Source organism: Pteropus vampyrus, unplaced genomic scaffold, assembly GCF_000151845.1.
Source record: "Pteropus vampyrus isolate Shadow unplaced genomic scaffold, Pvam_2.0 Scaffold48, whole genome shotgun sequence".
Lineage (NCBI taxonomy): Eukaryota > Metazoa > Chordata > Mammalia > Chiroptera > Pteropodidae > Pteropus > Pteropus vampyrus.
Window position 1 is genome coordinate 4,565,720 of NW_011888829.1, and position 17,887 is coordinate 4,583,606.

The following is a 17,887-nucleotide window of genomic DNA, read 5'->3' on the forward strand; positions in this document are numbered from 1 at the left end:
CAGCCATGAACTAGTTACTTAACCTCTCTGAAGCTCCCGTTCCCTCTTTGTCCAATTGTTGCAGGGATCAAATGAGACAATGTGAGTGATCAGTAATTGCTTGTCATGTGTCTGATGTGGACAGTGAGCTCTGGAAGACCTCTTCTGCTCTCTCTCCGCACAGAGCTACCACATCATACTGTGGACCACCACCTGCTCCCCGTCTTCAAATCTTTCAACAACCTCCAACAACACACACATTTGCAAAAACACCCTTTTCTTTGCATTCAGCCTTCTGAATTCACCCGTATAGTAAGTGGAACTCTGGTTCCAAATAATAACAACCAAATCATATGAGCTTAAACCATACGGAAGTATATTATAAAGTGGACAACGATGGGGAACAGGAAAACTATCAGGAATTTAAGCAGCATTTCCGCACCATTTCTGCATTTCTCCATACATCTGCTTAATTGTTCTCTTTGCCTTCCGTTTTTTTCTGATTTCCAGAATATGGCCAGTGTAATTTACTTGAATTTACTCATTAAACGGTCCAACCAATAGAAAGGCTGGATCACTCTTTCCTCACCATTGTCAAATACCTGGGAAAGGAATGCTGATTGGTCAAGCTGGTGTCCGATGCTCCCCTATTATTACTAAAAGGGGCAGTGCCTCTTTGGACTGAAGTGCCAAGAGGAAGGAGATGCTGGTAGCTGGCTATAACACATTCTACTTTCCAACATGTCTAAAAATGACTCAATCAAGTCTTGCCCAGTGCTTCTCAAACTCTAATGTGCATTCATATTACCTGGGGATCTTGTTAAACTGCAGGTTCCGATTCCGTATACCTGAGATGGGGCCTGACATTATGCATTTCTACTAAGATCCCAAGCGATGCAGCTACTGGTGGTCTGTGGTCCATGTTTTGAATTGCAAGACACCAGACTGACCGTGAGCTACACGAGGGTGAGGACTTCATCTATTCAGTACACAACTCCATCCCCAGTGCCTGGCAAGTGCCTGGCACGGCCTCTGAACACAAAATATTTATTGAAGTTCCTTGCATAAAACCTTATCCCCTTTTTACAGATAAAGTCTTAAGTGAAGCCTGGCTATTCCGCTAAGGCCTTTTCAGTGGCTCTTTCCTCCATACCCCCAAATAATCATAAGGCATGGAAAAGACAGAACTCTTACTACTTTAAGAGATTATTGAAATGTCCTCACATAAAAACACCTCCTTTAAGATTCATGGCTTCCCTTTACCCCTTTATGATGTCTTAATCTACTAACTTCCTAAGCAGTCTCCTCATTTGTTATTTTTTGTTATTGCCATCTTATTACTCATATTTTTTTCTTCTTTTAAAAAATTTTCAATTACGGTTGACATTCAATATTATAGTTTCAGGAGTACAGCATAGTATTTTGGCATCTAACAGCCTTCCTTTTAGCCCCAAGCTAACACAATCATGGGTGACTTCGAAGGCTCTACATACTTATTTTCCAGAATCCTTACTTCTAATGGTGACCTTGATCCCAACATCATTTCGGCAATCCACTACCATGTTCATAACCCAGATTTTGTTGTCTCTTAGACCTGCTCCATCTGTGAAATATTATATGCCTAAATCCTACCTCCTATCAACTTTTTTGTCTTAGCCAGATCTCCACTCTCTCAGCTGGTCTTTGTTCTCACAGCTATGAGCTTTTTCTGGCTTCATTCCTTTTCTACCTGGTAGCTTTTGCTCTGCAAAAGACAATATCAAGAGAGTTAGAAGACAAGTCACAGACTAGGAGAAAACATTTGCAAAAGATGCATCTGATAAAGGACTGATCTCTACAATGCACAAAGAATTCTTAACATTCAACAATAACAAACAACCCAATTAAAAAATGGGCCAAAGACTTTAACAGACACCTCACCAAAGAAGATATACAGATGGCAAATAAATGAAAATATGCTTGGCATCATGTATTACCAAGAAAATGCAAGTTAAAACAAGACACCACTTTATACCTAGTAGAATGGCCAAAATCCTGAATACTACCACCAAGTGCAGGCAAAGATGCGAAGCAACATGAACTCTAATACATTATTGGTGGGAATGCAAAATGGTACAACCACTTTGGAAGACAGTTTAGTGGTTTCTTACAAAACTAAACATACTCTTAACAATATGATCCAGCAATCCCGCTCCTTGGTATTTACCCAAAGGAGCTGAAAACTTATGTCCACATAAACACCTACACAGGGATCTTTACAGCAGCTTCATTCACAATTGCCAAAACTTGGAAACAGCCAAGATGTCCTTTGGTAGGTGAGTGAATAACTATGGTACTTCCAGACAATGGAATGTTATTTGGCACTAAAAAAACAAGCTGTCAAGCTATAAAAAGACATGGAGGAAGCCTAAGTGAATACTACTAAGTGAAAGAAGCTAATCTAAAAAGCCTACATACTGTATGACTCCAACTATATGAAATTCTAGAAAAGGCAAACTTATAGAGACAATAAATGGACCATTGGTTGCCAGGGAGTTGGGGACAAGGGGAGATGGAGAAGTGAACAGGTAGACTGCAGAGGATTTTTACAGCAGTGAAAATACTGTTTCAATGAGGGATATATGTCATTATACATTTATCCAAATCCATAGAACGTACACCACCAAGAGTGAGATTCAAGGTAAAAACCATGGGCTTTGAGTGATTACGATATGTCAGTGTTGGATTATCCTTGATAACAATGTACCGCTCTGATAAGTGATGCTGATAATGGGGGAGGCTGTGCATGTGTGGGGGTGGGGGGAAATAGGAGATCTCTGTGTCTTCCTCTCTATCTTGTTTTAAACCTAAAAGTGCTCTTAAAAAATAAAGTCTTCGGGGAAAAGTACGTTATTGATGGTGTGGACAAATAGGAACTCTCACCGCCGCATTGGTAGGAGTAAATGAGTGCAAATGCTAAGAAAAATATTGCAATGCCTAGTGAAATTAAAGCTCTTACTCTCCAACTCAGAATAATCCAGAGAAACCCCCTTACGTGTCATGTCTCATCCAAGAAGACATGTATGATAATCATCATTGTAGCTGTTTAAATAGCAAAATATTAAGAACTTAAATGGATGCCAGTCCACCAATAGTAGAATGCATAAATTAGGATATTTATATAATGTGACACTATTCAATACGTGTAATAAAGAAAAATGAGGAATTATCAAAAACACAATGTTGAACAAAAAAAGCAACCTGCAAATTGCTCCACAGTATGTATGACACACATATAAAGATGAATCCGTTTCCCATTTTCCCCGAGAATACTTGCCGGTGGTGCTTGCAGCTGCAGCGTTTACCCTGAGATAACTCGCAGATTACAGTCCTAACCTCACCTCCAAAGGCTACCACGAAATAGCTCGCTTTTATTATTATTTTCACATGGCTCTAGTGTATCAATAGTCTTTGGAAACAAATGACATCATTCTATTGATAGCATTCTGTTTTTAGTAGTGGTATTTCCATTTACAAAGTATAGTCATTGTCAGTTGCCCAAAACGTCAAATCCCAGAAAACACAGCATTCCTACCTGTAATGTTAAATTAATGCTGGCATGAGCTGCACTTTTTTATACATGGGAAATGGGGTAACGACCTGTAGAACAGCACTTTTCAATGCCTATGAATACACAATACGTAGCAGAAGTATAAAATATGAATGCAAAGATCATCAGTGAATTCTTGCCAATGGTCACCTCTGGGAGGGAAGTAGGAAGATGGGATCAGGGAGTTTGCAGGTGTCTCATCGTACTTCCTTAAAAGAAAAAAAAAAAGATCCAGAGCAAATATGATTAAAGATCTGATCAAATTAGGTAAGGCATGAGGATACAGGGGGCATCTGCATGTTAGGTTGATTATATTATTTGTATGATTGAAACAGTACACAATTTTTAAATTGGAATGAAAGATAAAAACCTGGGGCACAGAATCAAAATATTTTGTAAACCACTGAAGGACATCGTTTCTTCCAAAATTAGAGCGGACAGGGATCAGAAGCTGGGGGAGGGAGAGGCAGGAAGAACTGCAGCTGCATTTGCAGCTTAACAGGCTGACTAGAAATAATAAATCCAGCGGGGTGAGGCTGACGCTCTGGGCCCCCGGACAAGCTGCCCGACCCAGCACTCTGTTGCCTGGTGCTTGGAGAGAGGCTGTCAGGCACAGTATGTGCTCTTCAGCAAAGCAAAAGGTATAAAAACAGAGTTTAGATATTTTGTTTTAAGGAGTTTTAGCATCGAAAGGGCAGGTTCCTCTCTTCCTCAGCAATACCAAATAAGCAGAGGATCTTAACGTGTAGTTTTTAACTGATCTGATCAGTTTGGTGGGTTTCTAAAGTCAAAACGAGGTCTCTACCTTCCTCGTCATTCTTATCATAGGAGATGGTGTGACTTTTTGAGGCATATCTGTAACACATTATTCACAGTACCGAGTACACCACTCCAGAGCATGGCTGTAGTTTATTACCCACACTGCCTCATGGAGTAACCCTGAAGACCACAGCAGTGTAACGTAGGCACGGAGGGAGAATGAATAAGAATTTCCAGACTATGACTTTAATTTAACGTTCAAAATTATATCCCTAGGGGAAAAAAAAACCATTGTGGAATGTTTAATTGTTGGATTCCCGATAATAATCATTTTCTAGGTAAAATTTCAAAAGACTAATCATGCATTTGTTTTTTTAAAAAAGTGTTTATTTTTTTTACTAATGAGGATGAAACCAGGCAAAGAAGTTTACAGAAAAGGTGTCCATATATAAAGAAAGAAATAGCAAAATATTTTTTGGTCATAATTTAAAGACAAACTAATCTATAAAAAGGAGACAGTTTTCCTCCAATTCATCTCTTCCCTAGAAGAGCTCAGTTCCGTGATATCCTCAGTAAGCCTCGGATACGTCTGACAAGAGCTTGTATGAAACTATAGCGAGATCGAACTTTTGAATATAATCCTTCAATGTCCAGAAGTTTCTTTTGCAGTGATTCTCCGAAGGCGTTGATAGCGTCGGCCTGGAGCTGGAGGTAACACAGATGACGTTTCATGAATAAAACCGCAGTCTCAAGCATTTCTTTTATTCTGTGTCTTCTCATTTAAAATTGCTTTGGATTTTTATAATATGGTCCTTTCTTATATACCGAATTAAACAAATAATACATTTTCCACCGTAGATTTTATTCATATGATACTGGTTTTCCCTCTTTCCTTTCTTGTGTAAATATGTAAAATTTTAAATTTGTTTTACATAACAACTATGGATGCTGCTGCTGTTGAGTGGACATACACACAAAACCTTTCTTGAAGGGCCATACGGAACTTATAAGAAAGAAGCAAAGGGTATACTGGAAAGAAACTTTACTTTCTACTTCGTTTTGCAATTGGAAAAAAAAAACACTTGCACACTTTTACTTTCAAAAAATATAAATGGGGGACGCGAACGTGTTATACACTTTAGAATCCAGATGTATTTTAGAATTTTAGAATGCCTATTCAGTTTCAGATGGATCTTTTTGGTATTAAACGTAAATACTAAAAATAAGTGCAAAATTATGACTCTACCTGTCTTCGGTTTTGCATTAAAATCAAAGCACAGTGTGAGAAAATGTGTTATTAAGCCTGCATTCCTTCTAGCTTTGTAATAGACCAGTCTAATGAATCAGTCACTAATTCAACATATATTTATTAAAATTCTGTGGGATCTATTCTTTAGCTAATTCTGTACATGTAACATTAACTTCCCTAAAACACACCAAGCCAAAAAATGAATTATTGTTATAAAGTCGCTAAGAGGCAACTTTATAGGGTTTTATAAAATAACAGATTTATTTTTTCTGACTAGGGTGAAGATGAGAGCTTGGTATCTATAACGTCTGGCTAAGTGTGATCTGGAAAATGCTGAAACTGAGCCTCTCTTTCCTAGATAAAACCCAGTCTTCAGCGTTAAGAAAGGCAGTGACCAAGAGGGATTAGGGACAAGCAGAAGCTTTATCAAATCATGGCTAAGGACATATAGATGCCCAGGAGCCAATCTAGCTGTAATTCATTTTCCCTAATATCACACATCCTGATAACTGCTTTGTTCCTAAGATTCTGCTATTAGTTTCCTACGAGGTTTTCATTTTAATTGTTTTTGGAATGTTCTTCATCCAATTCCAGTACTACTGATCAAGAAGTTACTAAATACATAATACTATATAGACATTTGCCACGTAATGACGTTTGGGACAATGACTGGCCACATGTACGATTATAATGGAGCTGATAAATTCCTATCACCTAATGGCTTCGTAGCCATCATCAACAGAGAGGAATATTCATGGCGCGTTATCTGCTTACAAGCAAATCTGTGATGAAAAAAAGAAATAAGCCAAAAACCAACATGGACATATTTCTGAAAAGAGTGCACCTCCTCAAGAAGAGTCTAGGGCAGGCCCTTGGGGAGGTATTCCAGAAGAAGGCACTGTTGTCACAGGAGAGGACAGCTCTATGCACATCACTGCCCCTGAAGACCTTCCAGTGGGACAAGACGTGGAGGTAGAAGACAGTGTGATACTGACGATCCTGACTCCGCGTGGGCTCAGGTAACGTATGCGTTTGTGTCTTAGTTTTTAACAACGTTTAAAAAGAAAAACATTTTAAACAGAATAAAGCTTATAGAATAAGGATATGAAGGAAGAAAATATTTTTGTACAGCTGTACGATGTGCTTGTGTTTTATACTAAGCGTTATTACAAGAGTCAAAAAGTTTTTAAAAATGGAAAAGTTTATAAAGTAAAAACATTGCAATAAGCTAAGGTTAATTTATTGAAGAAAAAATCTAAAAAAATAAATTTAGTGTAGCCTAAGTGTACAATGTATATAAAAAGTCTACAGTAATGTAATGTCCCAGGCCTCCACGCCCACCCACCACTCACTCACTGACTCACCCAGAGCAACTTCCAGTCCCGCAAGGTCTGTAAATCCCGCAAGGTCATGGTAAGTGCCCTATACAAGTGTACCATTTTTTATCTTTTATACCCTATTTTTCTTGTATCTTTTCTATATTTAGATATGTTAAGATACATAAATACCATTGTGTTACAGCTGCCTTCAGTATTCAGTACAGGCCTGTAGCCTAGGCTCAATAGGCCGAAGTATGTACCTAGGTGTGCAGTAGGCTGCATCATCTAGGTTTGTGTGAGGGCATGCTATGATGTCTGCACAACAACAAACTCACTTACTGACACATTTCAAAGAACGTATCCCCGTTGTTAAGTGACACATGACTGTATAATATTATAGTCTATTATAGTGAAATTTTTAATGGCTCCTCATAACCTCTCCATTAAATTATTTTCTGAAAAAGTAAGCGCTGAGTCACCCTTTGTGCCTAAAAATTCTACGAAGTTAATCAAAAGAAATGAGGAGTTTCCAGATCATAATGCTTACCAATTACTGAATGCTTACTATGTTCCCAACACTACCCTAGGAGCCTCAACCTATGAAATGTCATTTAATTCGGATGAAACTCTGAGAATAAATTATCATTCCCATTTTCTCGATGAGGAAATGGAGGCTCAGAAGTTAAGTAAGTTGTTTCAAGTCACATAGCTGTTAGGTGGCCATGCCAGAATTCACATAAGGTCTTTGTATATACCCTGAAGTTATAATCTTACTAACACACTAGGCTTTTCCATTTTCCTTTCAAAGTGAAAAGAAAAAAAAAAAGTATGAGGCAGAATCTTACCTGGTCTATGTCATGTTGGCTCACTATAGTCAGTCCACTTCTAAAATCTAGATTGGCTTCTGAAGCTAAGGAATCTAGAGATAAAAGACACAGTCAAACCATCTTTGCAAGTATATATCCACCACACAGTGGAAGAAACTGACGACAAACAGAAGGCCCTGGAACCCGTTTCACTGGTCTAGGCCACGGTTCCCAAGCTCTTCTTCTGTTTCTTGCCCGCTAAGGGAGACAAATCATGCTCATCGGTCAGAGGCTCACTCTAGCAACAAGAATTCTGGCCTAGGCTGACCCACTTCCATTCTTCTAGAAAATTATTTGTGATCAGGGGGACTCGGGACCTGGGTAACCCCTTAACTGAAAGAAGAGGAGAAGCTGAGAAGCAGCCTCTAAGATGTTCTTATGCCCCACACAGATAGAAGTAAAATACAAAATAACGATGTCTAATAATTAAGTAGCTCTTTATTACCCAATCCACTCGCAGTAACCTAAAAACATAAAAAAATAAATAAAACTGGATCTAGTTTTTCAAGGCATTAAAATCTATAGGCATTTATGGTTCACTACTTTGCAGAATAAAGTTTACCTTGTAGCCTTCTGCTTTTAAACAAGGTCCTGGAGGCGAACAAGGAATCTTGCGAATCTGTGGGCGTGCAATGTAACAGGTAGTACTCCAGATGGCGCCAGAGGATAAAGAGGCAGGTCTCTATGATGACTACAGAGAGCTCAGATGAAAGGAAAACATTCTCGTCACATGTTTTTTTAAAAACCAGTTTCTGAGGAAGAGAAAAAAGGGCAGACTGCACCACTTAGTGATGTACCCACGACCTCAGTCTAACAGACGGGTAAGATTCCACTGCAGGTGTCTCCGCAGAAAGCAGTAAGGTGTGCTAGGAAGGAGGCGGGGACCGTGGGGCACTGTGCCAGCATCCTCTCCAGTGTCCTTGTCTCCTGTCCTGACAGAAAGTATCTGTATACATTATCAAGATTATTAGACACTCTAAAAGATAAGAAAAAAATATTGATTTGGAAATATATCAGGCATTTACTGGAGAATAAATGAACGTAATTATGTCCCTTTCCATGTGGTTTCGATGCCCAAACAATGTGAGAATAAGTAAATAGTTCCTATATTTGCAGATTTTCTTAAAGGTCACCATTCAAGTCCCACTATGATTTCATTAAGGATACAAGAACAAAGGGAAAGCAGTTTGGCTCGATTGTTGATCAGCTTCACCAAACGCCGTCTTGCTAGAACATATTTCTGGGTGGTGGAGATTTTATCAACACCAGCAGGCATCACAGACTGACATAACTAAGAAAAAAAAAAAACAAATGCAGTATTAAGAATGACGTAAATTGCAACAAAAAATGAAAATCTACTATGAGGGTCCCTTGTGATAAGTACTGTGAGAAACATTCAAATAAGTTTAAACATCCTTGCAGAGAAGAGATATTATCTGGTTAGGAAGCAAGTAACTTAAAAAAAGAACCCAAAAAGCAGTTGAATTCACAAATGAATATTCATCTTCTTTTTGTTAAAGTCCTATGCCTGAAACAGGCATTTCCAATCTGCTGATGGGCCGATTGACAGCGAATTTTCTGTCAAATTAAAACAAAACAGTAGGTTTTTTCAAGCAGTAGGTGTAACAATGTCATAGAGAATTTCTTTAACAGCTGTCGTGTATCTTCTGAAGAAAATGTAAAACAGACTTCTAGAGCATAAAAAAATATGATCATCAACCAGAAGCCTCCCCAACCACCTGTCTATTTGGCATACCTATAAGCACAATGGTTCAATTAGAATTCAGACACTGGGTCTGGCAGAAGGCATACTGAAGTGGGGGGGCCACATACTTCATTGTGACATTGCAGTTCCTCTTCGAGTACTAGCATCCGCCATAAGCCACACGTGAGGGGGAAGGGCTGCCACATGTAAACCACATAATTTCAGGGACTACCTGAACTCAGCCAGTAACTCCTGCCTCGACCTGGACTTGCTAGCCGTGTGGCTCTAGGTAAGTTATGCAAACTTGCAGTGCCTCAGTTTCCTCATCTGAGAAATGAGACAGCAATATCTGCCTCGTGTATTCACGCAGAACTCAGGGCTTAGCACATCGTAAACTCAATAATGTTCTCTAGGATTATCTGAAGAGAGCCAAAAGGGACTAGGCCTTGACTACTCTTAAGAGAGATATGGAGTTTTTCAGGAAAGCTGCTATGAACCAGGAATGGCAAAACGGTCCAGGCTGCCACGGGACACCAAGAAGCTTCAGCAGCGACCAAGCAACGCCTCATAGTTCAGCTGTGCTGAACAAACAGGAAAGAGGCCAGGCTGCCTAGGGAGCAAGACTAGCAGCTCAGCATTTGCAGCTACAATAAACGTGGGGAATGACTGCGGGTCATCGAGAGCAGGCAGTCACGTCTGACACGCCAGCCCACTGTCTGAAAAACTCAGTAAACCAGATACTGAAGATACTGGAGGCACAGAGACGTTTGGCCTAAGAAATCACTTCTACTGAATAAGCACTTGCAACAGAAACTTAGTTTCTCAGCATAGATTTTAGACCATAAATTACTAAAACTCTGCACTCAAAGGCCAGCTGCCGTTCTACTGAATGGTAGGTGGTTTTCCTGAACAGGTTCAACTTCACTGTCTTTCTTTCAAGCGTTTCTGCACTTATGAGGCATGGTGCTAAGGTGAGGGACTCTTCTTCAAGCCACACAGAGAAATCATTTCAATTCCTTTCGTCTTACTGAATATGTCATCTTTATTCACAAGTCTGACACCAGTACCCTAGCCCTTAGTAAAATCAGCGGCTTCATAGCTCATTATAAGAGTCATACCTCTTTTATCTCATCTGGTGGAAGCTGCTCTACATTCTGTAGCTTGTTGACACTCCGTCGGTGACTGTCATAATAGCTGAAGAAATCACTAGCGCTCTGTTTCAGCAGGTAGACAATAATGCCCAAACCAGGCAGGCGCCAATACGGAACTACTGGAGCTTGGGTATCTAATAGAGGTGATGATAAAAAACAATGTTCCACTCATAAGCATTTTATAGGAATTTCAAATGACCTGTTTTAAAACAAGGGATGCCCAGGAATTTACAGGCATGTAAACTATTATTAAAACCAACCCAAGACTACTTTTAAATACCACAGTTCAAAGGAGTGGTTAGGAAATACTGCAATCAGGTAGGTACATGAGGCAGGAGACCTTGAGAGAATAAGGAGATTTGGATGATGGACACAGAGCTCATCCTTTATTCGATGAAGGCCTTTCAGAACTCCATGTTGGCTGTAAATCTTTACACCCATCCCCCATGTACACAAGTTTGGACTTTCCTGACCCCAGATGAATAACTCCTGCCTCACCCTACTGCTCTAGTTATATGGATTCATTTAGTCTGCATCTTTCTGGTTGCTGAATTCCCAGCTCAAAATCATTCTTCCAAAGCGATGAGAACACTAACTGAAATATTCAAAAAATACCATTGGATTTAAACTTTGAGTCACACCAATAGTCACTTGTAGAACTGTGACTCGAATCTAGGCAGTTCGTCATCAGTCTGTGTTCTTAACCAGTGGGTTAAAGTGCCTCTCTATAACTAGGCATTCTTGAACCTACCACGTACCCACCCGCTCCTATGTCTAGAACTGGCAGAGGGAAGCATGCTTACTAACTCCTCAATAAGTCTAAGGAAAAATAAAGGTCAATTTACAAGGCTTCCTAAGTTTATCTTCAAGTATTAAAGATCAAAGAATGATAATGGTATGTGAAAGACTGACTCAAAATAAGAAGAAACTAAATGAAATTTTAATAATTACTGGTGATACATTATTAGTATATGATTAATGTTTCTGAAGGATAAATGACAAACTTACCATTTTGTTTGAAAACGTTATGTTCAGATTCAATTTGTTTTAAAAAGTTAAATTCAGGGTTCAGGGGGAAAGAAAAGGATTACTACTATTTTTTTTTTTTTTTAATTTTTTATAAGTATTTGAGCCAAATTGATAGCATATGCTGGGGAGCAAGACTGATTACGACGCTCTTTAGGCAGAATTAGAGCTCTCCATCAAACTATAGTTCTTACAGGGATTAATAAACAGATTCATATTCATTTACAAATTGCCAGATACAGAGGGGATAGATTAGGTTAAATGTCACTGATGGGTGACAGGCAAACCACTGTTTTGAATAAAAATATGTCTTTGAGCAGAATTCTCAATCATTCCATGTCCTTCCAAGTGAAGACAATCTCTTTTCATGTTTCCTGAGCCACCTAGACAAGAAAGATAGCTTTCCCCTCGTGCTGGCGAGGGCCTCAGGGATCAGCGCTCCCCTTTCCACGGTGGCATTTTTTATTTTAGTGATCTTCCTTCCTAGCAGCAGCCTTTTTGAATATAGGCAAAAGCAAGAACTATGGAGAACTAATTTGCTTAAAATTAAATCGAAGGAACTATTGTATATATCCAATCTCAATGATTTAATGAACACTTACCTTATAGAATATAACTATAAATCTTTATAGTTATTTCCTGTTTCTTTAAGACATACTCTCACCTAAGCAAGACTATTCCAAATGAATCGCTGAATGAAAGGTATCTTTTACTACAGCTATCTATCAGCTATGAAGGACTTTTGCTTCCAAGTATGACAAACTAAAATCATACCAGACAAGGGCCCATTCCTCATCTCCCGCCCATGACAGAGAACTAAAAAGTCTCAACATAATATAAAAACAACTACCTGAAGGTACCAGAGAGTGAACGACAGCAAAGAGACATTGGTAGGGCTTGCAGGCTCACTAGGAGGGCAGACGAAACTCGTACATATGTACAAGTTAAGTTCCCACCTCCATGACCTTCAGCCTGGGGCGAAGCATAGCTGGCAGCAGCACATGCACCACAGTGCAGAGGCGAGTGTGCCAATGGAAAAAGCAAGTCATCAGAGCCTAGGAAACCAAAAAAGAGACATTGGGAAGCTGGGAAACCATAACCACTGAAGAAAGTTGGGGAAATCTAGGAAGAGCTAGGGAAGGGATCTCCATAGCTTTCCACATCACTGACCACCCAGAACCAAGCGTGCATGGAACACACTCAAAAGCAGCTCAGGTAAAGGCAAAAAACCTGAACTGAAAGAGCACCTGCCACCCAAGGATCAGAGTTCACGGACCAAGTAGGGTCAAGATAACTGCCAGCTGAAACAAAAGAAATAACACTCATAGAGGAAAATAAAGCAACAGAATCCAGAAACTTCACAACTTCATACTGTCCGGTATGCAGTTAAAAATTACCCAACATACAAACAGCTAAAATGGAAGATATTCTCAAGAGACAAGAAAGTCGATCAAGTCCAATCTCAGATGAACTAGATGTTGGAAACTAGTGAATGAGGGTTTTAAAGTAGCTGTCATGACTATCCTAACTGAGGGAAAATAAAATATGCTCATAACCAATAAAACCATAGAAAATTTGGCAGAGAAAAGAGAAATGAATGAAAGAACCGAACAGAAATTCTAGAACTGAAAAGTGCAATTACTGAAGTAAAAATTCACTGGATATACTCAACAGCCATATGGAGCTGATTGAGGAAAGAATAAGTGAACCTGAAGATAGGTTAACTGAAAATATTCAAGGAATAGAACAGAGGAAAAGATTAAAAAATAGAAAAGAACAGAGTCTTAGAGACCTATTATATGGTATCCAACATTCTAATATATGTTTGGAGAGAATGGGGCCATCATATTTTCATATTTTTCACCCAGCTAGCTTACTCTCCAATCCTAGATCCTTTCTTTGGGGTCTCAAAATTATACTCTCCCCACATGGCTCTTCTAATTTGTCCTCAGAGAATCTTGAATTCCTCTATTCTTTCAAGCTCACCAGCCTATCCACAGGTCTGACAATAGTATCCCCTTCCTTCTTAAATTTGCTTGAAAATTTTCCCACTGTTACTCATCAAAGAAAAAAAACACATCTTACCGGAACCAATTTGAGCTTGTCATAATCACGGCAACTTAACTCCTCAAATACAGAAAGAAAGAACAAGGCTCACCTTGCCGGGGCCCATCTCTGTTAACGGTTTCTGACAGGCTTGGGGTGAAGAGACACACAGCATGCAGAAAGGTAGGGGAACTCTGTAACATGAGCGACTGGCAATATTCCATGACATTGGCACAAATCTACAGTGGAAGAAGAGAAGTAGCAAAAACATTACTCCCCACATGCTCTAATATGTAAATCCAGATTTGAAAAACAAAGTTATAAATCAAATTGTAAAATTACTCACATCTGTTATTTTTATCAAGTATTCCTCAAAACAAAAAGCTTCAAGAATAGGTACACAGTTCTCACTCTTCTTACCTGTTGCATAGCCAGTTCAATCTCATCTTTCTTGCTCACTCTATCTCCTTCCACATTATCATCTTGAAATTTAAACTGACGGAGTCTGTCCGAGCCACCAAAGCGACTTAGTAGTCCTAAGCACTGGCGCTATGAAAGAAAAAGATGTGTTCACATCTGGTTGGAGATGTTTAAAATTAGTGACCTCTCTTTCTTGAGATATAAAAAAAAAAAACTCAGTGGAGAGTGGAATCACTCTCTAAAAAGCACCTGATTTCTTACTTCCAAATGAGTCAACTAAAGTTAGCCCTATTAATATTAACCGTTTTGCAAATGTTATTTGCTTGGCAGTCAACTCTTTGAAAGAATACCAATTTTTTACAGCAGTTAATCCCCACTATAATCTAAGTGTCTGCTAAGGAATTTTCTGTATCATACCAAATAATTCCTTGGTAGATATCCATTAAATAAATACAAGTTGATAAAAATGACAAGCAAAATGAGATGGCAAATAGAAGATGATTTGTAATAGGCATGTCCATGATAACATTGTCTACTATGGCTCAAATACAAAGGCCATTACTTCTGTGGCCACTTTTGGGGACTTCATAAAGAGGTTGGGAACACACAGGTAGCCTTGGCAGATAAAACGCAACTGTCATCTGCCTGAAATGTTGGTACCTTTCACCTGAGAACACAATTTTTCCTAAGGTTCTTAGAGGGAAAGAATGAGCTTTTCAAAATTGGCATCAAAAATATCCTCTTCTCCCTACTAAAGAAAAAAGTTAAAGACTGAAAATAAAAACAAAATCCCAGAGCATTTGGGTTTTATTGGTTAGAGCACAACCTTTTCTGCTGCACTGTGTGACAGCGAGTCAAAACGTACTGCATGTATACACTTGGGGACCAGTGATACCAGTTACGTTATAGTTTTAACATTTGTACATAAAAATGCTAATGGCAGAATTTTTCTTTTGGAAACTTGTATTGGTTAAGAAAATTACTGTATCGAAAATAATAGAATATAAATTCTAGTATATGAATATAATTACTCTGCAACCAATAAAAAGTGAAGATGTTCAATCAAGGCAGTCCAAGAGGCTCCCAGAAAGACTGATAAATTATCTAATATGTGGACTATATTGAAAAGATTGCACAACGGAAAAGAGTTGGGGAATAAATGAGAAATAAGTACATAAAAACCAAGCAAATTAAAAAAAAAAGATTATTTACTCTAAAGAAAACATAACAATACACAAAAAAGTCACATATCCTCCATGGCTTAATATAAATGACATTTACAGAGTAATAATACTGTAACACTAAACATTGATCTAATCAAAATTATAATTATGTTGCATTTCGGGGGATGTTATGAGAAATGTACATATTTTATGGTGGAAGAAAATAAGTAAAGAGATCATCCTCCTCAATGGAAGTCAATAGATGATTCCTCAATTTGGAAAATCAAGTAGTAGCAATATAAGCATATTATTTAGAGGTAACAAAGAATCAATTAAAACCACTGAAAAGGTTTTGTCCAAATCCAGGGAGCAGATCGGGGAGGATGGGTGAGGGGATTTTTGTATTTTGTTAAAAGTCTTACAATTGCTCTTTAAAGAAATACGAATCAGTTACCTGGAACCTTCCAATATGTCCCTGTAGCTCCATTAGAGATCCTTCATTTACATCCACATCAAGTTCACTTAATATACCTATAAAATTTGTAGTTTTATAATCAATAAACACATTAAAAAGCTAGGAAGAGCAGTTCTAGTATGTTCACATATATTCTTTATGTGACTGAGCAGATTCTGCCAGGAAGAACTTTTGAGAAATATGGCTTTACACAGAGTATAAGTACACTACCTCAAGTTCATTCATATGCAATCTAAATCTAGATTCAATTTGTGATTTTAAAAGGCGCTTTTTAAAACTTTTGAGAAAAATCTTTTTATCTCTGGCCATAAAAGTAAAAAAATTCTAAACTCAGCAGTAAATTACTTTCTCATGAAAAAATTTAGAATATAAAACTAAAATAAAATGCATTTCTTTTTTCTTTAACCTCTTCAAGATATTGTATCATTTGATATTTTTCTTTTTCCTTCAGCAAAAGTACAGTTTGCACATGTAGAAACAAGTTTGCATTCAGCTTCACAGTCTGGATTCCTAAATTGAGCTGATTAATCTTTTATGGAACCATGAACTCTACAGGGGTGGTACAGCTAGCAGGTAAGTGCACAAGCTCAGAAGCCACACTGCCTGGGAAACCCTACATTACCAGTGTTAACTGTGTTACTTTGGACAAGTTAACCTCTCTGTGCCTCAGTTTCCTCACTGTAAAATGTGGATAATAATAGCTCCATATCTTATGATAGTTGTGAGAATTAAATAAATTAACTGCTGTTTAAAACAATACTTGGCACCTAATTACTTAATAAATATGAGCTATTATCATTAATATTACAAGTTCTGAGGAAAAGAAAATCACAACTGTCCATGCTATCATTTAAAAATAACAACCTCTAGCCGTTCATAAACATTAGAGAATTCAGGGACTATAATATACTTTTCCTTGGTTGAGGGGATCTCAGTACAAATTAAAATTACCAAGAGATAAATCAAAAGAAACCATAAAAGGAAAAAAAAAAAGAATTGGTGTTTTTCAGTGAATTCATGAAAATATACAAGTAAAACCAAAGAGCTATTATGGTATTATGGTTTCAGGACTGAATATAAATGTTATAAAACCTGACAAAGTAAAAATAATATAAGCAAACATAATCTGAGGGGGAAGAGGAAGTGTAAAAGAACTCATCATTTCATCTTTCACATCAGGAGTTAACTGTCTAAAATTTATATGTAATAAAAAAATTAAAATTTGAAAAATAACTAAAATATCTTAATTTTTCACAATCTTTTTCTTTTCTTAATCATAATGATTTTTAAGAACTAATATCTCTTGTACTGTTATGAAGAAACATTTGTGTGAAACTCGACAATGTCTTCTGTTTTTCTTCGATTAGTTTTGTCTGTTAAATTGTATAAAATTAAAGTTATTTTCTAAAACTTCATCTAAAAGGTAATCTCAGTCATATAAATTACCTCTATATGTCTCTGTTTCTCTTTCTCTCTTATGTACATATGAGCATTGTTTAGACACAAACTGAAAAGTTATCTACCAAATGTTAATTTTTGATAATTAACATTAGGTAGTGGGATTTTAAGTGTTAATTAACATTAGGTAGTGGGATTTTGAGTGTTAATTACTTTCTTGAACTCTTTGAATTTTTTATATGAGCATATATCATATTTATAAACTTAGTACTTTAAAAAAAGTAGTGAACTCTTAGTGCCAATTTCAAATAAGTCGTATGTAGCTGCAAAGTAATAAAATTATCATTCTATTAAGAGTATGTGTCAGTCCGTAAAGATTTCTTAAAAGTCCATTCAACATAATCAACTCACCAGGAAGTGCTGCTTTACTTATAATTCCTGTGAGCAGAGCCAACTCCAGCAAAGACCCAGCACTAACATCCTGGCAGCGCAGGATTGCTTGTATGGTATCAGAATGCGAAATGAGAAACTGCAACACCTAAGCCGAGAAAAAGGAGGAAAAATGGAAGAAGATGTCTCCTCAACTTGACTACAAACGCCTTCGCAAAGACTATGGCAAAACAAGCCAAACATCTGAATCATTCAGGAATTGTGTCCCTTTTTATTTTTTTAAACAGATTCCTGGCCTTAGTCCATAATCATTAGACATGGAACTCAGTAATCGGTATTTTTCATAGAAGCT

At 37.7% G+C, this 17,887-nt stretch overlaps 1 protein-coding gene across 1 annotated transcript in view; it reads right to left on the reverse strand.

Annotated features, from left to right (window-relative positions):
- Window positions 1-4,697: 4,697 nt before the first annotated feature.
- Window positions 4,698-17,887, reverse strand: part of NUP205 (nucleoporin 205) — a 67,821-nt gene continuing 54,631 nt past the window's right edge. The window contains exons 35-43 of the mRNA XM_011359509.2: window positions 17,557-17,683; window positions 15,727-15,803; window positions 14,110-14,238; window positions 13,802-13,928; window positions 10,585-10,751; window positions 8,929-9,052; window positions 8,324-8,452; window positions 7,741-7,814; window positions 4,698-5,032 (exon numbers count right to left, since the gene is read on the reverse strand). Coding sequence (XP_011357811.1) covers window positions 4,880-5,032; window positions 7,741-7,814; window positions 8,324-8,452; window positions 8,929-9,052; window positions 10,585-10,751; window positions 13,802-13,928; window positions 14,110-14,238; window positions 15,727-15,803; window positions 17,557-17,683 — 1,107 coding nt within the window. The 3' untranslated portion in view covers window positions 4,698-4,879. The remainder of the gene's footprint in view (window positions 5,033-7,740; window positions 7,815-8,323; window positions 8,453-8,928; window positions 9,053-10,584; window positions 10,752-13,801; window positions 13,929-14,109; window positions 14,239-15,726; window positions 15,804-17,556; window positions 17,684-17,887) is intronic.